Genomic DNA, 24,187 nt, shown 5'->3' on the forward strand with positions numbered 1-24,187 from the left:
GAAAAAGCAACAGAAGTCTAATAGAAAAAGATATAGGAAATATTCAGATTACCTTTGAGATTAATTAGTATCATCATGATAAGATAGGAAATCACAAATCTAAGTCAAGGGCTCCTCAAAAACACCGCAGAGGAACAGGATGTCTATATGGAAATGCAATTTTCACAGCCCAAATTTTCATAATTAATTGTTGTAAATTTAGAAAGAAAGTTAAAGTTTGTATCTTAGGATGGAAACCAAATGTTTAAAAGAAAATAACGTGAGGATTTGTGGAAGAAATCACTTCTTTGACAGTATTCAGACTAGACGTCTGTTCTTGGCTACTAATGGATCATAAAGCTACATGGTATGGATGGTTGTGGAGTAGGAAACTGGTTTTTTTCCATATTTTTTTGGTGTTTTTAAGATTTCAGAAATGTTTCTGTTTGCTGAACATCTCAGAAAAAAATCCCTGGGAACCATCACTGTCTGTGGGATTAAAATGGTGATGTAGATTCAAATAGTGATTTTATTGATTAAAATAAGGAATATAGTTCTAGATGTAGTGATCTAGATTCAAGTTTCTGGTGCAAGTTAAAAACAATACAACCATCCTGAATCTATTTACACACACACACCCCACCATGAAACACACTTTTGTGACCTTTCCACCACAGGAAATTTACTTTGATTTTTCCCACCCCACTGAAACATTTTTGATCAAGGTCTGCCATGGATCTGGTTCATAAAGGGGTTTTTTTCTACTTTCACAAATCATAAAAGGTGACTGTGCTCAACTCTGTTTTCTGAAGTAGTTATCTATCTGGATTCACGATCCCTGAAAATGGGATGTGTATCCTTGATAAACGTGTTTTGCTTTGTGTGGTATCTATATTGACTGGAAATGTATGATTATGTTCAGATAGGTCTAGGAGAGGAGTCACCATGATTTAACGCTGTTAAAATAGTCCTCTTTGAGCAGTTGTATAAGTACAAATTCCTAATTCAAGAACTAGATACAGTTCATCAGTGCGGTGCAAAAAGAGTTGGCTTAAGAATTTGTTCTTTCTCCAAAAAATAGAGGTAGAAAAAAAAACACAGACAAGATCATCTCTCATATCTGATTATCACATTCTCTAGTGCATCAGTCTAACTTATTTCATGTCCTTCCCTGCCCAGCTACTATGTATTACTCTTGTTTGTTCTCAGCAGGTAATCTGGCTTTTTATCAGTTGAGGACCAAATTCCTTTCCTAATCTATCTATCTTTTTGCTGTATATAGGATACAAACACGTTTCTCAGCTTCTGAAAGGGCAATGTAAATGATGGTGTTTGTGCTCTTTTTCATTCATTCCATGTCATTTTAAGTTTGAATAACAGGATTTGATCAGAGCAATGCTGTTGGCAACAGTAGTCAGAATGAGGTCTCTCCCATCCCTTAAGATTTGTTGAGTATTTACAGGATGCTCCATCAGAAAAAACTGTGGCCAAGGTGAAAATTCAAACCGATGTCACAGCAGGATATAATAACATAATAACAGAAATTAGCTAGCTGTAAGTGGGGTGGCAGGCACAGATGGACGTTTCTCTGTCCATGCTTGCCTTGGGACCAGAAGTGTGGTTAGCCACATCCCATCAGCTGGCAGGACATGTCAGGAAAAGTCTAGAGGTGTACTGCTCGTTTGCATATAAACCCTGCCCAGAGTCTTGATATTTGGGGTTTCTACTAATTTGTGAGTTCCTCCAACACATGTCATGCACAAGTAAATATGCCTTTTGAAAGCCAGTCTGCCTTCTGTAGCAGTTTCTGGGGTGAAAAATACTAAATTGTCTGTAGTGAAAGTTCTGTGAAAGGTGCTCTTCACAGCTTCAATACCTTCTCAGCACGTCACCTGTGAAAGCAAAGTGACTGCAAATAGGACCAGATCCTGGAAACTCTGGGCCTAATTTTCACTAATTCTAGGAATGGAACCTCTTTTCCACTGCTGGGCATGTCCTTGAGATACTAAGAAAATATTTCATTCTCAAAGGAGAGTAAGTGGTAGAAACCTTGAAATATCTTTGAAACCAGAATGTTTTCATGCCTCCAGCTGTTGAAAGATGGCATTTCAGTAAATTCAGGCCTAGCCTTTTCCTTTGTGATCTCTGTTATCCAAATATAGCCCCCGTTTGAAATAAAAGCACTTTTCATTTTAAGAACACTGAAGATCACCCAAAATACAAACACCTAATACTGTATCTGCTCCTTCCTTTGGCTTCCTTTGGCCTCATAACACTTGATATCTGCCCTGCACCAAAGGAAGGGCAGAGCTCTGTTTCTGCTTGCTTCCTTTCCAGTTCTATTGGCACATCAGACCTGTTCATACCACCAACATGGTGCAGATTGTTCTTTTCTTGGAGAGAAGAGCTCTGAATTTTAACTCTTTTAATTCTTCTGTCTTCTTTTGCCTAAGGCAGATGCTTACAGCCACCACTTCTAGCAGACGTTACAAAATAAAGTGGCATCTGTAACCACATTGTAGAAGACTCAGGACTATAAATGTAGGCTGGGGAATGGGTAGTGCGTGGGTTTCAAATGGACTTGGGTAGGATCTTGGCTAAGCTCCATCAGGATTGCAGCAGCCATCTGCAGATGTAGGTAACTCTTGCATTTGAGTCATCCCAGTCCTTTTATTAAAATGCTTATATGTTTTCACAGTACCTATTGCAGATATATGCAATGCTTGATTGGAATCCCAGGATGAGCTTTTGGGGAACTTTTATTCTGTCCCCAGAGTTTGAAGGCTGGTCATGCAGCACAGCTTCCTCTGGAGAACTGATTCCAGGTTGTTCAAACTGGGGAATATGCAATGGTTTCCTTTCAGTCTCTGTCCAATCTTCCTTCCAACAAAACTCACACTGTTGGATTTGGAGGTGGGATTGCTGCGTGATCAGGTCTGGTAATGCCCCATGTTAGGCAGAGCCCTAGAAACCTGAATATGACTTCAGTTGGTTTTTGCACTTCTTATCTCATGTATTTGTTCACGACTGTGAGTTTTAATAGCAAAAAAGCACATATTTCTGTAAAACAGATGATGCTTTGTAACCTTCCCCTAGCCTTCTCTTACCCATTCATGCCTTCCCATTCCACTCTATCGCCACTGCTGATTTTGAAATCTTCACTTTATGTCTCTATCTCCTTATATTAGTGTCTGGGAGGAACAACAACTTTGTGACTAAAGTTAAATGTGAGAATCTAGAGAGCTGAGACTTGCTGTCATCAATAGCAGAGCTGGTTATCTGTGAGGAAACTTCATCTTTCTGATTAGCAGTTTCTTCATCTGGAAAGTAATCTATTCCTCTATTGCATAATAGACGTATGGCTTGAAATATGTACATGAAAGGCTCACATATAGGTGTTTGAATTATTTTTACTGATATTACATGTTGCTAACTTTGGTTGTGAAAATACAGTATTGTTTTGTTTTGTTTTCCATTTCAGCTGCGGTGAGAAAGGAGGGGGAGAAGAAAGGTAAATCAATTATTTTCCCTTGACTGAAGTGTCTTTCAGGCTGTGACCGCTGTGAGAAATGTATCTTTCATTCAGTGATACAATTGCGATGACATACAACCACCTCATGTGCTACCATCAGCCGGCTTTATCTACTCCTACTGTGATAACACAGTTGTCATTTCCAGTATTGTTAGCTCCTTTTTTACCACAGGCCAACACAGACCAGTATCAGACACTTCATCGTTCTGACTTGGAAGAAAATGAAAGGCTTTTGTTACCGTGTTAGGATTTGTCAAAGAGAACAAAACTCGCAGTGCACCGTGCATGCTGACCTGGCTGGTTTCTCTTTGCAGAAGGCGCTTTCCTAGGGGCATTTAATTTCCTCTTTTCAGATATGTATGTAGCGTGACTGCAAGCTTTGCTGAAGTCATTCGTTTGGTATTTTACCATTTCAGTAGAAAAATTTGCCCTGAATCAGAACCTAAAACACTACTTCAAATGTTTAAAAAATAAACATGCTGTATTATCAGACACTAAATACCTATTTGTAGTGTTGTCTTTCAGAATAAGAGTTGCTGAGTTTAAGCATCTATTTATTTTGTCTTTTGATGATTTTACTCCAACTGCCAAAATAATGAAATATTAGTATCAAGATGATATTTTTCTTCAATCTATTCAACTTCATTGATTATTTTATTTATAAGCCGTAACTTGCTCACTAAACAGCAAACATATCCAGAACTTTTCCATAAATTTAAGAAGATTATTTGAGATTTGGTATTAACTGAGAAAAAAAATCATCTCTTTATTTCTGAACTTTCCTGAAGGGGGGAGAAATTGGGGGTGGGGGAGAGTGCCTTTTGTAATTTCCAAAACACTTGGAAATTCTCAATCCTCCTAATTTATTATTTTCTCTATTATCTGTATACAGTCATTAACTGAACTGGGAAAGAAAAAGCCCAAATTATATTCTTAACTGTTTTAACAGCTCATGAGTGAAATCTCCTCTGTGTCGATGTTAGTGGCAAAATTCCCGTTCACTCCACTGGAGCCAAAATTTCACCTCCTGTGTTTAACAGAATAATAAAATTCATTTTGGTTATCAAAACCAACTATGCTTAATAGGTATTGAGCAGGATATTTTGTTCAAAGATTAATCTGCCACAACTGAGGCATGAAAGGTAGCACATGAATCAGGGAGAATCAGAAAGCTGGCAGCTACACTTACAACCATTGGGTTTCAGACATCAAAATGCCTGCTGTGTTCACAGCCTTGAATTTATCACATGGACTGTTACATCCTTAATGGAAAGAAAGCAGTGAGGTAATTGCTGAGGGTGCTGCTTCTGTCAGCCTTGCCACAGGTTATGGGTCCATTCATTTGCAGAACATCAAGGGAATTTGTTTGAAATACCTGCTGCTTGCCCTTGGTTCATTTTTCATGGGTTAGGGGTTTTATTTTCCACCTTAACCATAATCCTCTCCAATATAACTAACTAAAAATGCAATTTTAATGAACATTCTTTGAAGTTGGATCAAATTTACCATTTCATTTTCTTCTTTTATGTATTTTCTGCTAAAAAAATTATATATTTCCTCCAATTCTTTAATTTGATTAAAGGATTTTGCCAACAAGCATAGGTCAAGCACCTGGCTCAGGACAGGGTATGCTTCATCCTGCTGATTGTCACCAGCCTTCTACACATAAACATGGAGATGTGAAATGAGAATCAGCTTTAGTCATCTTTCTGATGCCATAATTTTATTTATTTTTGGAGTAAATGTCCCTCTGGTTACAGTGAAAAATATGCTAGTCCAATTAAATTTTCCACCAGCCAAGGAAAACTGGTTCAGCAATGTTTCTGTCCTCAGTACATATGAACTAAACTGGACAACTGAAGAGAAGTAACAGGGCCTGTTCCCAAAAATGAACACACCACGCTTTATCTTTCTCATCTAGTTTCACACTGTCTGCAGACCCCATGCAGAAAATATTGCGTGTTACTAGCTAACTCTCAAAATCATCAGGCTTTATTTATTTCTGCTTATTCTGTTCTCATCAAAAACTTGCTCCAGGCTGTATGTGTATTCCTCTGACTCTGATTCTCAATAAAAAAAGGGGGCAATGTTTGCTGGTTTTGCTTAAAGTGACAGTAATTTTTTTGCCCAGCTGCAAAAATAATAGAAGTAGCCAGGCGGTGCTCTAAATTGACTGGCTCATTATCCAAAATATATTGTGGTAGTAACATGCACAGTTCAAATACCACTTTATCATTCCTCATGCGAATCAGGCAGCTCATACGCACTGTACTGTACGCGATCCTTTCTCCAATTATTCTGCCTTATTCAAATACACACCCCTCATCTAGAAAAACAAGAATAATGAGCAATACGGAGTGACAAGCCATCATAAAAAGAGAAGAGAAGATGGAATGGCATTTTCTATCGACGGAAAATTCTGTGCACAGCATAAATCAGACATGAAAGAGTTCGAAAGAGACAGGAGAGAACAAAATTAAGATGGAGAAGGCTTACGCATTGCACTGATTTCTTCAAATATGAGTGATACCAACAGGAACCTTAAGGCACAATTTAGGCATTAAATTTATGCATTAACTGTTTCAATTTGAAAAGTTAGCTCACTAAGAGTCTGTGACCAAAGTCTAGAAAATCGTCAGCTTCCGGCATCATGCTATGCCTGCTTTCAATGCGTGTGGGATAGAAGAGCTGTCATAGAAGTACGTAAAAGTTGTCAGTTTCAAAAGGGCAAGAAGTAGCAACCCTTTGCATAAGGAAAGCACTTCCTAAAAATCCCCCAGAGCAAGCCTTGCTGCCAGTACACTAAAAATTTTAACTCCTGCTCGTAATTCAAAACACTGCAGGGAGGGACTCAAATGAACTGCGATAGACCCAGGTATTGCTGAGGTGAGATAAAGCAGCTTCAAGGCACCTCCAGAAAACAATAAACAGAGCTGTAATACCAAAATGTTTCAGCATCTTTTCAGTTTTACATGTCTTTTTTAAAAGAGGGAAATGTTAATGTTTTTAAACCAAACCAGTATTTTTCTATTTCAAAAATATTCCAGAACTACAGAGAGTTCCAAAAATGTTTTGTGTAAAATGAAGCCAGATTAAAGCTACTTTCAAGGTTTCCTCACTCTGCATATAATGGATTTTCTCATTTCATTTCATAGCTCCCATACCTTATTGATTTCTGACTAAAAAAGGGCACGGACTGAGATGGGGATGTCAAGCAAGCAACCTTAACAAGCTTAGTAAGTTCTCTCTCAGGTCAGTCTCAGGAAAGCTTCCCTGAAGATTCGTTATTTCTCTGATTCTAGTGAACCCAAAGAGGATTTAATCATCACATAATCCCTGTGGGTTATGCATCCACATCCATACATGTAAGAAGAACCATCTCATTATCCAAAGTGAATCACAAACCTGAGTTACCAGGAAGTTGGTTTCTCTGGCTTCCTACAGCTAATGAACGAGAAAGAGCGAGGGAGCTGTCTTGCTTCTGAGAGCAAGTTAGAGTACGCATCTAATTCAGGGTAGTTGTCTTCTGGGAGTCTCATCTGCTATATAGACTCCCTACAGTTAGATGGTATGAGTACTTGAAAGCTGCTGAGATGCAGAATCTAGTTCCCTGTCTGTAACATGACTCCCATTCTGATTCTCAGTGTTATTGCTCTGGCAGCTTGCTCTAAAATTAATGTAATAGTTTTTAGAAAGCCAAAAACCACATTCATCTGACAAGTTTCATCAACAATACATTGACAGGAGAGTATGCAGGTTCACAGTTTGACCTTTTTCCTGTAAATGCATCGTGGTGTAAAAATCGGTATATAGTCCAAGTGCAGCCAACATCAAGTCAATGCAGAAAATGGGTAAGGTATGTACATTCCCACTTCAAACTGCATATTTTTGTCAATGTAGTAAAGGACATTTCCTTTCAATTATTCCTGATAATGGAATAATTCCTGATAATGGAATAATTCCTGATAATGGAACGATTTCCAATGAAATCTGAAACTGCTGCTCTGTATACAGAGCATGGTATAAACTGGCCAAGGCACAGCAGTGTGCAGTCCCTTTTCAATGCATATAAAAAAATCCAAACTGAAAAAGAGCTGGGCAGTAATGCATTTTAGAGCTGCTCAGCTTTGGACTTGACCAGAAGAACTGGAAGGCATATTTCTTATTTGTAAAGCAAACGGTCACGGTGACATGGGATTTTGGCCCAACTGCAAATGCCACCAGTGCAACATGAACCATACCTTCATTATGTAGTTTTCTAACATCCCTCAAAGGATAAGAAAGCAGAATACCTAACTCTAAAACTGCAAAGTGTATCACATTTCCCCCTCACAGTATGTGTATTCCTAAACAGGAAAAAAAGGGAGGGGGAATGGGAGGGGGGGAAGAGGGGAGGAGTAGAAATATTTTTAAAGCATTTCTTAAAATAGCGTCAAAAATTCAGTATTATGTACGAGAAATCACCAAAACAGTGACATGTTCCTGTCACTGTCTAGAGCTGCCTAGAGCAGCAGTGCTATTTTGCCTGTAGCTGAAGGTAGGCCTCTCCTGTAATACTCATTGCATCAGCCACAAGATGGAGCCCAAAGGATCTCCCAGTGGGTAGTTAACTATTCCTTCCTGAATCAGATTAAGAGTTAAATAACGTAGTTTTACCGAAGAAACTCTGCAGGAGTCTTAAACTACAGACTAGGTATTTTTCAGTGTAAATCCAAACCTGCATAAAGATGTTTTTAATTTAGTAGATGATTTGCCATATATTGGTGAGCTTTGACTTCCCATGTTGAAGCAACAAAAACTCCATCATTTTCAAGGAATATTGATGGAGAATTTGCATGACATACAGAAAATACTTTGAAAAGTCTACATCAGTTAGCTGAAATTTTTTTGACCTCTGTTTAGCTTGTCTCATCTATCTTGGGGGTAAAAGTAATTTATGTCAATTTTGCAGGGTTATGTGAGGCTTGATGATCTGTACAACATCTGTTAAGTGATGGACAGGTCTGGAGGGACAAGGCTCTTGTGCTTTCCACATTGCATACATTTCAGTTAGGATAAGACATGACCAGAAGACACCCTACAGATTACCCATTCAATATAAGTAGAAACTAGGCAGAGGAATGGTGAGTGCAGTGGGCTCAACACTTCTCACTGAATTCATAAATTTTTAAAACTTTTTTAGATCCTCAGATGACCTTAATCATTAAGAAACTTCAACTCATACACATTTGGATGCCTAAAATTAGTCATCCATGTTGAAGCTATTCACCCTAGTGACACTTTAAAGTTAATGGAGAGAAATAGGCATCTCTAGAGAGTGTTGCATCTGCTTGCCTTATATATGTCAGAACATAAAGAATTGCCCCCTGGAGATACCTATAATTCTGGCTTGCCTATAACACGGAACATAGTTTAAGTTTAGTAAAAAAAAGGAAAAGATAACAAACTACAATAAAAATCAAGATAGTTTCTTGCAAATTATTTTAGCAACCCTTCTTAAAACTTCATTTTTTTTTCTCTTTGAAGAACCTGACATTGAAAGAAAAGAGAGGTGAGAAAAAGCAGAAAGTCATTTATAGATCTTAATAGCTGATTAAATATCCACTCTCATTATACTTAGATGGAGGGGCTGATGCAAACATTTAATCTCGAATTATTAAACTGCAAACTCCATGTTTATCTCCCCAGCACCTCGTTTTCACTGTACTTGCACCTCGTTTTCAGCGCACTCATAATTAAGACATGGAAAACTAATGAGGCCAACTTGCACCATTTTTTTTTAAGAAATACCCACAATTTAATTCAACAGGATTTAATTTAAACCTTGTAATTGGTTACACCTCTGTAATCCATTCAAGGTAAAATTGAGATTAAATATTTAGTATGTTTTATGTAACAACAAACCTGCAAAACAATTCCTATTGGTAGATCTGGCTTAGCACTCCAATAGTAGATATGGTTACAACTTGTGCTAATCATTCTTACTTGCCTTAAAGTACATCAGTATTTTATTCAGCCCCTGCTACCAATAAATGTAGACAGTTAAACTAGTGTTTTAATGATCATGAAACAGCTGTGACTTCTGAAGGAAGAGTGACCTACATAATTGGTGGCCTGTGTTGTTATTCTAAGTTAGGTGTAACACATATATATTGGTATCATGTCAGCATCGCTCTCACCTGTCAATCAGCATATCCTAAAACACCTGGATATACATGTTAATTGGCAAAAAAATTCCCCATAGTATAAACTGTTATTTTATTGTCTGCAAATGAATGCTCAGAGGTATTCTGTTCAGATGCAATTCCAGAATTAACAGCTCTTCTAGTGGTAATCTTCATTTCCTTTTTTATCTATGCAGACATCATTTTCAGAAATGTGCTGTTACAAAGTTGTAATTAAAATAAAAACAGTGATCAGCAGCATTTCATGAGGCATAAAGATGGGTCAGGATGTTCTGCCTCTAGAAGCTAGTCATTAGCACTCTGCTTTAATCACCGTATTAATTTGGGTAGCACACTGGGAAATGTCCATCTTTTCAAAAGCTAATTATTTTTTATTGTTCTCCACTCCTAAAATCAGCTAATCACTGCTCCAAAATTCTTCTTTTCTAGATTTTCATGAGGTTATCTTATTCTCATCTCGATTATTATTTTACATTTCTTAAAGAAACATATTTAAGTGTATCTTGAGCTATGATTATACTGCCATAAATCCAGTCACACTTAAGAAGGAGCTCAACAAAGTATTTCTGTAGAATCTGGACCCTAGGGTTAGTTTGACACCTTTCACAAATAACAGGCATTATGAAATTGACTGAAGATTCAAATACTAATGAATATTAACATCTACAAGAGGTGCTCATTTTGGCTCCAATTGTTTATACAGAGTGATGAAAAACAGTATTTTTGCCTATACTAAATCTTGAGGGGGAAAAAAAGTCATCACTATAACATCCTACCTACCTCACTCTGCCTGATTTCAGACAGTTACCCTTTATGACTCAATAATTTGTGTGGCAGTAAAGCATGGCCTGAGCCTGGCTGTCATATGTAAATGTAAAACTGGTATTACTAAAGTTAAAGCTTGTTAAGCATATTCTCCCTCATCTGTATGTTCCCATCCCATAATTTCAGGGAAGAGCACATGAGAACATCAGAAGCTGAGGATGATATTGTCAGGAAGCTCTTCAGGTCTTTCACCACACGTGCCTAAAGAGGAAACACATTAATGTGGCACATGTACCTCATCTACATTTGACTGAAATTTTATCCTTTCCAGCTCCACCGATAGAAGATTTGGCCTCCTGGGATTTTAAGACTTATAGTACTTTAAAGACATTAACTTTCAGTGCTATCATACAAGATTGCTGTTTCAACAAGACTTACATTTCCCAGTGCATTTCTATTGTTTAACTGACAAACTGGGAAACAGAGAAAGATTGGAATCATTACTGATGCTCCCTACAAGGCAGGTGCAAGTGGAAGCCATTCCTCTCATTAAAAATCATTACAAAATGTTGGAAATGTCTGCACTTCTTTCCTACCTCTACTATACTTACCCCATGCTAAAGTTTCTCTCTTCTCTCATCTTTCTGAACCTTTTGTTTTTCCATCTATATAAAGTACTCCTGAGTTGCCAGTTAAAAACAACTCTTAAAAACCAAGATGTTCAGGGCAACAAGAGCAAAACCCCCCCAAAACCAAGAGCCAGCTCATTCCTCCTAAGGTATAAGGCAAACAAAAAAGCAAGGACACAAGCATGCCTACTGTACAAAGGCAGATGTCTTGGGCCAGGCTGCTCTGGTAATGGAAATAAAACAGAAAACTGTAAGTTCAGGCTGCCAGCTTTTTTAGTGGAAAGCAGCAATAGAAAGATCAGCATGTTGCAAGACAGACTCTAATACCAGTAGTTAATTATTAATTATAATGGCAAGCCATGGCATTTTAGGAGGGTTTGCCTTAATCATTTACCCTGTTGTCACCATTAGTCACCAGAGTCCTGATGAAAAAGTGGCCCAAGGAAATCTGTGGTGCTGCACAGATCCAGACAAGCACTCCTTGGTAATGAATTAGCTTGAGACCACTAGCTGGAATCTCAAGTTCTCTGCTTCCCTGCAAACCTTCCTGATAGCCTTAGAAAAATAGCTTAGTACTTCACACCTGCCACATTAATTTGGAATAATACTTCCTTAATGGGTAGAAAACTGAACAAATTATCTTGGAATTGCCTAGGCTTAAAGAAAAACAGAAATGCAAAATGGATGCTGTAGGAACCAAAAGATTCTGTAAGGACAAGGCTTGCACAGAATACATGTTAAAGTAACTCCACTCCAGTTCTTTCTATTCATGCCACCACCTCCACCACACTCTTCTTCCTTTCTTTACATTGACCCACCCATAGGGTAACTGTTGGCCATACACTGTAACAGCAATTTCCTAACATAGAGCAGGGGGCAGGTGCAAGCACAAGCCATTATCTTCATGGGAAGCTTGCTGCAACTCATCTGTTTTGTAAGGGATCAGTTTTTTAGACATATGCTCATTACACTCTTTTTTCTGTACAATGTCTTTCACTGGCTCAGCCAGCCAGAAGGACTTGAGGAGGACACAGGTAGATATGAAGGATCAGGTCAGCTGGGCTAGAAAACCTGTGGAAACATTTGACTTCCCTTTTGAATGACAAAGAGTACAGAGAACAACTTCATAAAGGCAGGGAGCTGCTTTTGAACACTGCAAAATCCTAATAATCCTTTTTTTCCCACAAAATTATTTTCACCTGAGACGTTCTGAACCGGACTAGTTCAGAGTATTTTTTTATCCTGGCTATCTTTTGATAACACAGTTGCTTCACAGTCTGAAAAACCTTGCACTGATTGGAAGGGAAAAAAATCATTACTTCAACCTTAAATTAAAAGCCATTAACTGATGATTAGGCAGAATGGCATGGCATTTGAAGTTCTTGCAGACTATGATATTCTTACTGAATTTTGGAAGAACATCCATTGGTTCATCTAAGGACCATATTGTAAGTTTGTCTAGAGTTCCTTTTCAGGGAATATGGACTTTCTTAGCTTGAAAAAGAAATCACAGATTTACCCTTTGTCATGATGTATAAATTGGAAGGTTAAGGCACAAATCTTGCGAATTCCACTAAAAGAACAATGATCTTGATTCCTCTCTTGGCCTGTAATGTTGTTACACATTAACACCATGGATGTGCTTGTCTAATGCCCAGTCCAAATCCTGTTAAAGAGTCTTTGTGCTCGTTTTAATGAGCGATGAACTAAGCTCTTAGTCTAGTGGAAAGTAACTTTCTTATTTATAATACACACCTAAGTATCCAATTAGAAATCATTTTCTCAGCTACAGCATGTATTATTATTTTGCTATTCTTCACCAAAACAAATAGTTCTGGCATTGCTTTCATTTCCTGCAAGACATATTCTTTTCTTACAGTGTGCACACTCACAAATAAATTTGCTGTCTGAACAACAAATGACTGTTATCCAGATGGAAAATAGACATGTTATAATCAAAAAGCATGTTCTGCTTTTAGCCTCACCAATTTATGGTTCAATAAACCCGAGGATTTCTTTTCTGAACCCATATCAGAAGCTAATTTACAAAAATATGCTGTATATAATTAATACCCTTCTGGCATTCAGAATAACAGGCGAGACTCAAAGGAAATTTGAAGCAAGTGTGAAAAGCAGCAAGATAACTACCAAGCCCAGTTGCCAACTTTAATTTAGAATGACACAAAAGGAAATTTCAAAAACATTTTACAAAAAAAAAACATTTCTTAAAAACATTTTCCATAGATCCAGTTCAGATCTTGTGTAGCATCATGCATTTCATCAAAGATACATCTTTCTTCATTAGATCCGAATCTGACCCTTTTCTGTCTCTAATACAGCTACTGGTGAACAAATTAAGGTACTGGCTTAGGACTCAATTTTCAAACAATGTGAATAATAAGTAGTTATCTTCCCACGAGGTAGCCCTATTGGTTAATAATATCATAACAGCTGTTTGAATTGAGATCAAGTGTTCATCTAACCCAACACCCTCTCTCAACCAATGGCCAACCCAGCAAATACCCAGAGAAGAGTAAAGGAATGTAACAGCCAAGCAGTGATCACCTCGTGATCTCCCCCCATCTCAGCTCAGGAACTTCCTAAGCCAGACACTATCTTCATGTGAAAGAGCACGTAGTAGACTCTACTCTAGTTTGTCCTCTCACTCTTTGAAATCATGACTGTTTTCAACATCTGCACGTTTTGTAGCATGGAGTTTCACAGCTTATTATTTGCTTAAATAAATAGTATTTAAACACATACTTTGAAAAAAGCTGCCTTACTTTCAATGCAAGATGTACACAAAATTAGTGAGTGCAGCAGAATACAGCCTTGCATTTCTCATCCTTTAGGTTACGTACTGTATAATATACCATTGACACTAGCTTTTATCTTCTTCCCATCTTCACTAAGCAGAGTAAAACTCAGGGTATCTCTGTTACAGACAATTGTGATACTGTAAAAATGAAACCAAGGGTCTTGGGATTTCATTTTTTGGCTTTCTGCTTACTGTATAAGTAACTTGAATTACATCTTTGATGAGATAATATGGAACATAAGAAGAATAGGATCACTATTGAAGGGATTGAAATAACAGCAGATTTGACAAAACTTAAGTGTTTATGAATCTAAAGACCATCTCAGAATTTCACTTCAGGGTTTTTATTACTTTTTTAACTTTAGAAGATTTTTCATTATTTTGTCAAAATATGTGGTAGAAATATCTCTGAGTGATTTTTGTCTGTAATTGCTATATCTACTCTACTCTGCTCTGGTCAGGCCTCAAATGTTTGGGGGTTGAACTCAATGATGTCTGGAGGTCCCTTCCAACCCCTACAATTCTGCAAATATTATGCCAGGAAAAAAAAATATTGGGCTTTTGGGCAAAGTTCTGATAGCAATAATCTCTCTGTTCAAGCTCTGGATACTGACACTGGATGAGTTTGTCCAGCTAGCACCTCTACAGAAAACATGTACAAGTACAACACAGATACCTTCCTAAACTTGAGCGATCAGACCTGGGCTGATTCTCTGTGACTCATATTCACCAGCAGAATAAGGGAAATAACTGTGCTGGCTTCACTAGAATGTAAAAGCATCATGGCTTTAATTGTATTTTAGTGTTTTAAAACAAATTGCAGATCTGAGAAGAGGTTGCTGTAACAAAAGCTTGTTTGTAAAATTCATTTAGCAGTGATTGTAAAGAGTCTTTAAGTTAATACTGTTCATATGTGGCCTAGCTCTGATCATTTTTGTGGTTACTGAAAGTGTTATGTGACTCAATAGTCTGTGATGATTATCTAAGTCATTATACCAGCCCCAAAGTTCAGATTTTTTTTTTTTTTTAGAATTTGCCATTAATTTCCTTCTGCAAATTGAAATTCATAGCTAGATGAGCATACCTATCTATGTCTTTTGATAAAGTGCAACATTAATTTCTTCCACAAATTTCAGACATGTTTAATGGATACTCAATTACAATAGAATTTACCTAAGTTTATGATGTATAGGCAACTGAGTTTTGTGGGCTTCAGGGTGTTTAGACAAAACAATTGAGCCTAAAGCTACAAGAAGGTTTTCTTATGTACATAAAGAAAACAAATGTGCTTTTGTCAGAGGATCCCTGGTTTTCTGCTGTTTTTTATTTCTGATTCCTCACTTAGGAGCAAATAAATAGCCTTGCTATTTGTGCTGTGCTTTGCACACCATCTCCAGTTGCTGTCTGCTTAAACGCACAACAACTTGGATTAAATAGAGTTATAAAATGGGAGCAGTTTTATACTGCAGGGAAAACAAGCAAAACAAAACCCCACTCACAGAGCAGTCAGCTCCTTTTTCCCTGAGTGGGAGCTCAGTGAATCACAGCCCAGGAGCTCACAGCAGCAGAATTATCGCTTGTGATGCTGGGCCTGGGGAGGCAACTCTTCCCCTGCACCACTGCAGCTCTCTGTGGGGTTCTGCTCTTTCACACACAGCAGACTGCTACATGCAGCTGGCAGAGCCTTTATTCTCAAAAAAAACCCCATCTGCCTTGCAAAAGTAGAGAAGGAAAATCCAGCTGGTAGACTAGGCCTTGGCAATTTATTTCCTTCTGTAGCACCAATAATGCCACTGGGTACAGTTCCCTAAGTTTTCACTTTACCTGAGCAATGTTCTCTTAAGGCTCATGGAAAGTATTAGCTCAGTTTTTAGTTTTATCTTGTCTGTTTTTTCTGCAAATGAGTGGAAAATGAAATGGCGCAAAGTCTAGGAGCTGCAGTGCAGAAACGCTGAGGCCTTTTGTTTAGATGTGCCTTAATTTCTATGAAATGTCTGTAAGTCTGTTAACTATATTTTCCAATCTGTCTTTCTGCTCCTCAGAGAATCACTGAATCCATTTGAAATTCATTGACCTCACTAGAGCAGGTCCAATTGCCAAAGACTCTTACAAAGTCTGATTTAGGCTGCACTAGATGTCCTCACTCAACCTAAAATTATTTGTCTGGCTTTATCCACTACTGGTCTCAACAGTGGTCTGAACTTTCCCTACATCCACTTTACCATTCTCAGTGGGTGCTGAACTGAGAACCTCACTTAGTAAGGCATTTGCCCTACGTTTGATACGTGGTCACCATTTAGTGAAGGCCACTCAGCCCACCAAGAAGGCACAGAGCCTTCCAGGGGTATTTGTACCAAACATTGGCTAAAAGAGAAATCTAGGGTGTCTGTGTTCCTTAAGGAAGGTTAGGTGTCTGGGGTGGTCAGTGTAAGGCAATGCTAACTGCACACTTTTTAATATAGATTTCACTGACCCTTATTTTACCTGTCTACAAATGTAATGAATAAATGTATATAATCTTGCATTACAGTCACAAAAATATTAAAATACGCAAAATATTAAAATACACCTTTTTTTGTTTACTTCTAGCTACCTCAGAGAAACCTCATGATCACAGTAAGTATCGAGTTGATAAAGAATATTGCTGCTTCAGCTTAGGAAGGTATTTATTTTATGCTGCCAGAGTTACAGCAGCTTAAGATGAGATTCATCTACAAAAGCTCACAGAAAACAGGCTTAGGCCAACGGTTTTCAATGACTCTGTAATGCAGGACAAGGTGTGGTTCACACGGCCTAGTGTGCATGGAAACTTTCCCAATTCAGGCTGAGGTAAGACCCGCCTGTGTCCTCTGCCACCATCACAGCTTCTCACTGGAGCATATCAAGGGAGACGCAGATGAGGAAGGGTCACTGCAGTTCTCTGGCTGGGGCTTGATCCAGGCAATAGAGAGATTTGTCTCTTGGTGTGCAGCAGCCCTCCCCTGTTACACAATCTAGACATAGCTGCTATAAACCAGAATGAAACGAATTGTTAACATTCCACTGAAAGTCCTTAGCTGTCCTTTTCCTGTTTCCTAATGTTGGCTTTGGGATATCACGCTGTTTATAAATAACACAGAAATTGCATACAGCTTATATTTTAATAAAATACAAAATTTATTATTGTTACTGCTCCACAAGCTATCTGTGGGATGCAGGCTAACAGAGAAATATGGAAAGCTGTTTTTTCTTTAATGCAGTATACTGAGCTTTCATCTGCTCTCTACATGAGACAACGCCAGCTCTGTTGTAATACAGTACTTTCATGGTTTCTATATTAAACACCAAAGAAAAAAATTTCTATATAGAAAATAGGCAATACCAATCAAAATTAGTAGATTTCCCAATTTTGGAAATTCTATGATATTTCTAAAAAAATATGGAACAAAGTTTTGTAATTTTTTAAACAGTTTTAAAAAGTAAAAATTTATTTTACTTTGGAATAATACGCTTTGGAAAAAGCATATTAAACACCTTTTCTCAAGAAATATGTTCATCAAAAAATTATTCTCAAGTCTAGTGTGAATATGTAATGCAAAGTCATCTTTTAAAACCCCTCTAACACAAGGGTTCTTCTTATTTGCAGAGCACGAACGAGCTAAACATGAAAAAGCTATCTCTCAGGCTAAGTCAGGTAGGTTTGGTAATTAAATGACCAGTTACTCCAGGCTCCAGTCAATAAGGATATGTGATTTGCAAAACTGGGCAATTTTCCTGAGCTGGGCACCTTTTTGTTTGGTTTTTTTGTGTTTGCATCATTGGCTTTTCAGTATTGGGTTAGGATCAAAAATGAGGGTGAAAATTAATTTAAAATATTCAACTCTGATGGCTTTTCATAGTTCAAATGACTGTGTGGTCACAGGTGCAAAACAGCTTCTAAAGCATTACAAAAAGCATTTTCCAGAGTTTAGGGAAGGAGTTCTCTGCTGCATTTCAGTATATCAAAGAGAATTATTGGGAACTATTTCCTGTAAACCAGGCATTACATGAAGTAAGTCTGGTGCCCAAAACATGGAGGAGCTACAATCATTTTGGGTACATGATAGCCTGCACAGAGGCAGCCTCCAGTTTCTGAATCACAGAACAGAAGTTGAACACTTCTTGGGTTGACTCTACATTGGGTAAGCTGTAAGTAATATCCAGTGACAACTGGCTGCAGTGAGCAGGACAGAGGACCCTCTTTCAAACCAGGGCTTTGTGCCTCATCATGCTTTTTGAGGAGGAAGACACTGAGGGACCTGTAGCCAGTGGTGTGCCCCAGGGGTCAGTGCTCACTCCAGTCTTATTAATCACATTCATCAATGACCTGGACAAGGGACAGAGCATGCCCTCAGTGAGTTCACTGATGATACAAAACTGGGAGTGGCCAACACACCAGAAGGCTGCACAGTCATTCAGCAGGACCTGGAAAGGGTGGAGAGCTGGGCAGAGAGTAACGTATGAAATTCAACAAGGGCAAGTGTAGGGACCTGCACCTAGGCATGAATAACCCCAGGCACCAGTACAGGTTAGAGGTTGACCTGCTGGGAAACTGATCTGCAGAGAAAGATCTGTGAGTCCTGATGGACAAGAAGCTCTCCATGAGCCAGCAGTGTGCCCTCATGGCCAAGAATGGCATTGGTATCCTGGGGTGCATGAAGAAGACCATGGCCAACAGGTTGAGAGACGTTATCTTCCCCCTTTACTCTGCCCTGGTGACGCTGCATCTGGAGTGTCCAGTTCTGGGCTCCCCAGTACAAGAAAGGTGGGGAATAATTGGAGACAGTCCAGTTTAGGGCTACAAGGATGGTGAGGGGTCTGGAGAATCTCTCATATAAGGGAAGGCTGAGAGTCTGTTCAGCCTGGAGAAGAGCAGACTGAGAGGGGATGCCAAGAGTTTGGGGCCAGACTCTTCTCAGTAGTGCCCAGTGACAGGACAAGGGGCAACAGGCACAAACTGGCACAACAGAAGTTCCCAGAAGTGTGGGTGGGGAGTGTGGGGGTGTTGCCTTTCTTTGTTGAACACTTTTATTCATTAACAGCTAACAGAGTGCTTCAGCTAGCAGGTGGGAGTAAATGGGCTCAGACAACTAGAGAGGAAGCAACCCTATCCATCTCTGTGCATCCTGAGAGGGGTCAGTGATGGCCAAACAGCATGTTCCCCAAGCTGATGACACAGCCACTCAACTTTCCTGAGAAATGAAATCAGTCGTGCTGCATAGTCATCAGCCTGATTTCATCCATGTAGCACCATAAATTTCTCTGGTGAGGCATTTGCAAACCTGGGCGCATCATGTCACAAACCGGTCCATGGTTCTGATTAAGGAGCTCACTCTTGTGTAGCACAGTATATTCCAGATTAAAGCCTGTGGAATTCAAATGTTTGAAGGAAAAAAAGAAAAAAAAAAAGACTTGCTAAATTTCCTTTAACATAAAAGATCTCCTCTTGGGTGATTAATGGTTGCTTTGGAGAACAGTGGCTGTTTTGAGTTTCAGTTGATGACTGGAAGTATTAATCTGCAAGCACTGGTGGTAATAGTGCTTCTGCCTGCTGTGTGCCAATGAGTGCTCTTGAGTTAGCAGACTGAATTATAAAAGCCTCACTCTGTACAAAGTGGTGGTCTCCTTTTTCACCTTGATTCAGAGCAGCTTCAAACTATTATTCCTATGCCTCCCGTCATCAGACTTGGAAGTATCACATGGCTGAGAAACTAGAGAATTTCAGAAAATATATTGATCCTGTAGGGAAATGTTTAAATTAAAGAGTGTTTTATGTATGTGTGTGAGAGCAAGTAAAGCAAGAGAATCCATTCCTGTTGTAATTCTTCTGAAACTGCCTGAAATACACAGAGAACTGTTTACAGCTTTATATTTTTCCACTTAAATTAGATATATCAGGGAACAAATTAATATTAATGCTTGTAGTGCTGCAAAACTAGAGCTCTACAGAGGAAAGAAATTCTCTCCAATTAAATATTTCAGAACTTTAAATTTTGGGCATATTCAAATTCAGAAAAAAAAATCAGTTGGTTTCTTTCTGAAATATTCACAAAAAATAATTTTGAATTTTTGCAGCTGTATGTCATCAACTTTTTTTAATAGCTAGACTACTCATAATGTAGTAAAAAAAGTACACACACAAAATTTGAAATATTTCTTCTGTTCTTGCCAAAGTACTCTGTATTATCTTCACCAGATTTTTGTTTTCACTGCTTTTCTTCATACTGCATTTTGGTGAACAGAAATGATTTTGTGAAGCTTCCTGATGTAGAAAGTGTTTCTCCTTAAGTTTTGACAATCTTTTCCTTCAGCTTCCCTTCTGATTACAACCAATGGCTAGAAAGCCAGAGAGAAAAAAACCCCACAGTCACCTCCTGGAGATCTGCCAGGAAACGCGTCAGGGGGGCTTGCTGGTGGAAGCAACAGATCAATAGCTGCTGTATGGTTAGGTTGCAGAGTAGGTAGGTGAATGAATTCCAAAGAATTACTGTATTTATTCCCAGATGAATGCAAGTCCACAGGTCTATCCAAGACTCACTGTTTTTCTGGAATTAACGAACTTTGAAAAGAAAATCCTTCCCATGCTTTCAAATGGATCTGACATGCCATCCACTCACAGGCTTATTTACCCAACTCTCAGAGTTACAGAGCAAACTTTGCTGTAAATTCTCACCAGAAGTAGAAAAAGCAAAAATATCCTATTTAGTATTCAAAAGAGCAGGCATAAGATCTAAAGAAAGAGAAGATTCAAACCTTTTGAATTTTACTTGTTAATCCAGTGGATGGTCCAGGGCTTCTCTTTAAAGTCAGGATCTTGGGGGGAGTTGTGTATCCATACATGGAAAACTTAATACCCCAATCTAAATTAGTGAAATGCACTGTTGTATCCTAAAGCTCATCTAAGAACAGAAAGAGGATATTTTATTTCAACAAGTTGCATCTTTAAGCTGCTGGTTGTGCTGTAAAAATGTTTCTAGCTTCACAGACAACCATGAAATTGAGAAGAGATTTTTTTTAATTCACTGCTTTCATAAGGAGCTGACAATAACAGTAGCTGAGTAAGCAGGAAAAAGAGCCCTAAACTTAATAGAAATGAAGAGATATTAAATCGCCACCTACTAGATGACAACTGAAAAGCATAGCAATGCAGGTCTATATTTTATTTCCAAAGAAAAGAAAAGATCAGTAACCATGGAGCTTTATCCCTCCCTGTATTTCCCCCTCATCAGTACTGTTTTCTTTCCAGAAATAATGCAAAAAAACCAACCAAAACCCAACCAAATTGAGCAAACAAAACCCAAATCAAAATTGCTGCATGTTTTATGTCCATATTTGCACTGCAGCTTTGCTGGATGCTGCTGCATTATGGATGAGAAACAAGGACTGTACACCAAGGAGGCTGTTTATCTATGATAATCATCTTTTTTAGGCCTCTTTGGCAAGTGTGTATCTCTGGGAATCTCAGAAAGCTAAATTAAAAAGAAATCATCACAGAGAAAAAGACAAGCCTGCTGTCTGGCCCCAGAAATAAAACCTTTCTGGAAACTGCACACTAAATTTAAAAAGAAAAAATTCATATATGTTGAGACTACTCAACACTCTGCTGCTCTAAACACTGTACTATCCACATATTTACTCAGATTGTAGATTAGGATTTACCATCTAAACTTGCACAATTGGGGTCCAGAGAAATAGCCCCTACAAAAAGCAGCAGTTCTTGAGGTTGACTGAAGGTGCATAGGTACAGTGACAGGTAAACCAGGGACCTGTTAATTCACAGGTGGTTCTAGCCACCCATCCCCTCCCAGTACCTCTTTCCATCATCTCATGTAAGAAGAGTCTGACTGCCAGGCTGGAAACATTGCCCATGTTCGTTTGGGAGCCAAGGAGCTTTATGCATTCACAGACAGACTACCCAGGAGGGTTTCTAGCCAACTGGTACTCAGATGAGTTGAATGGCTTCAGGGGACAAGACACGCCTGTCCGACCTGACCTCCACCCAGCCATTGTCAGCTTCAATCTGATACCTTACAGAGGTCTTGGCAAAAAGGAAGGGGCCAGAGGCATGTAGCTCTAAACTGCTTCCATCAGCAAGAGGAAGGGGAAATATGTTCTGAATGTGTCTTAAACATATTTTAAAAGAAGTGATGTATGTGAATGCTGAAAAGCAGTGGTTAGGAGAGAGCTTTGAATTCAGGTAAGGGAAAAGAGAGAAAATAGGAGTAGAGTCTTGAAAGGATCAAGAAGGGTGAAGTTTGTCAACTAAAATGATATAGTAGAGATCTAAAAACAAATATCCCATTTCTCACCTGATTGGGAAGTGAAGGCAAGACCCACCTGAAAAGAAAGTGCAGTCCTACCTGTGTCTCTGCCTGAAGTTCCATTCACCAGCCTGCTTGGAGAAGAGGCAGCTCAGGTTTGGTGGCTGATGTCAACATGGGTCCATGTCATCAGAGAACAGTGCTTAGCAAAGCCACAGGCAGCTCGAGAGCATGTGAACTTGTGCAGCTTTTCTGATGAGATTAGCAGAACCTCAGGGCTGTTCTAAGATATTGTCACAGATATCTAGCAGGGTCTAGGTCAGCTTGTCCAGTAGCAGGTATGGGCATTCAGACTGGCACCGCCCCATGTGAGTTAGTATGTGCTTGGGGGTCTTTGTACCTTTCTCATCCTCAGAGTGTGGATACATCCATACATATTTGTAGTTAGTATCTGAGCAGAAGGTCTCAGTGTTGCATAATACCAAACTGTTGAACACTCAGCAAGGTAATATCCTCAAAGCCATAATAGTTGTATTATTAGAACAGAGTTTCTATCTGAGTGCCTACCTGAAAGGCACTACCAGGTATGTGACTGTTTTCTGGTGGATGAGACATTAGCCCCATTAATTTGTTTTTTTCATTGAAGTATGATCTCACCATGCAGTCAGAACTCATAATGCATTCCTGCTGTTTTACAGTGCTACAGTGGGATAGTGATGCTAAATACGTGCACTTTTTTGTCATTGTGAACACTATGTATAATATCACATACAGAAATATTTTTCCAGTTATGTGCCCTATGCTAACACAGTGTGAATTTCTAATTTTAATGCTGCCTTCACAATGCAGAGGAGAAAATTAAACAACAAAAGACAACTCCCACTGAGAAGTCAGGTAGGAACAAGTCATTCTCTCCTGATTTACGGGGTGGGGGGGAAGAGGGAACTCATCTATTGTTGTACATTTGCATTGCAATAATTTTTTTACAGTATTTAGAAATATGTGGCTGATAACCCTTTCTTAGAGCAAATCCAACAGAGTGACAATTGCAGATGTTATTCTAAGAACAGTGTTTCTGATGACAAAGCCAGATCAAGACCTTTTAGCTTTTGGACTGCTTGTTCCAGCCTCTCTGCCAGAGCTGGGCTAATGAAATGAGGTATAGTTGTAAATCAGATCTCTGAAATGATCCCAAATAACCTTGTAAGGTATTGCTGTTTGGTTTTTTTAACCTCAGATCTTTCAAGCCACTGAATTTACAGCAGTGCCCAAGAGGAAGCGATGCAGAAGGATGAATCACCAGTTGGACTAGGGACTTGGATGGGTCCTAAACTGGCTTTTCCATGGGGAAAATTGATTTGGAATTAATCTCTAAGTCTTTAGAGTTTTTCTGTGATTTAGACCTTGTAGGATTTGTAATAACAATTCTAACAGAAAGAAAAATCAATATTGACTGTTCTAGAAGCCCCTTAGGGTCATCCAAGGAATTAGAATATTCTCGTCATCACTAGCAGTCTACACTGTAAGCTGTTTTCAAGGCTTTTCTAGACATCAACCTCTTGATTTCTGTTGGAGGTAGCCTTGCTTCAAACATAAAATGAAAGATTGTCAAATCTTGGGCGATGATGCCAATAACAGGTTTTTGTTTGGCATGATGATGATAGTGATGGTGATGATGCCAATGAATATTTTCAATGAAATAAAATGCCATTTTGTTTCAAGCTGAATCATGCCATTTACTACCTAATTTATTATTTTGTATATATTTTCACCTCTTCAGTAGCAGAATAGATGTTGCACAGTACAGTATGGTCTCTAATTGTGAACATTGATATAATTTATGGGTTTATATTGTTTTCTATAAAAGCTCTCATGATAATCTGTAATTTTATTATGGTGATGTTTTACAGCACTTTGTTTATCCAATAGTACCATTAATAGCTTTGATAGATTTAGCTGATCGTAAACTGATGTAGCTTGTTCAAAACCATATAAATTAT

General features: G+C 38.6%; 1 protein-coding gene across 3 annotated transcripts in view; it reads left to right on the plus strand.

The window, feature by feature from the left end:
• The window catches only part of TRDN (triadin), a 232,991-nt gene that overhangs the window by 181,404 nt on the left and 27,400 nt on the right, over nt 1-24,187 (plus strand). For all 3 annotated transcript variants that reach the window (XM_084262483.1, XM_084262482.1, XM_084262484.1), the window contains 4 exons: nt 3,461-3,490; nt 16,498-16,524; nt 17,534-17,581; nt 23,037-23,081. In XM_084262483.1, coding sequence (XP_084118609.1) covers nt 3,461-3,490; nt 16,498-16,524; nt 17,534-17,581; nt 23,037-23,081 — 150 coding nt within the window. The remainder of the gene's footprint in view (nt 1-3,460; nt 3,491-16,497; nt 16,525-17,533; nt 17,582-23,036; nt 23,082-24,187) is intronic.

Source organism: Gallinula chloropus, assembly GCF_964237585.1.
Source record: "Gallinula chloropus genome assembly, chromosome: 3".
Lineage (NCBI taxonomy): Eukaryota > Metazoa > Chordata > Aves > Gruiformes > Rallidae > Gallinula > Gallinula chloropus.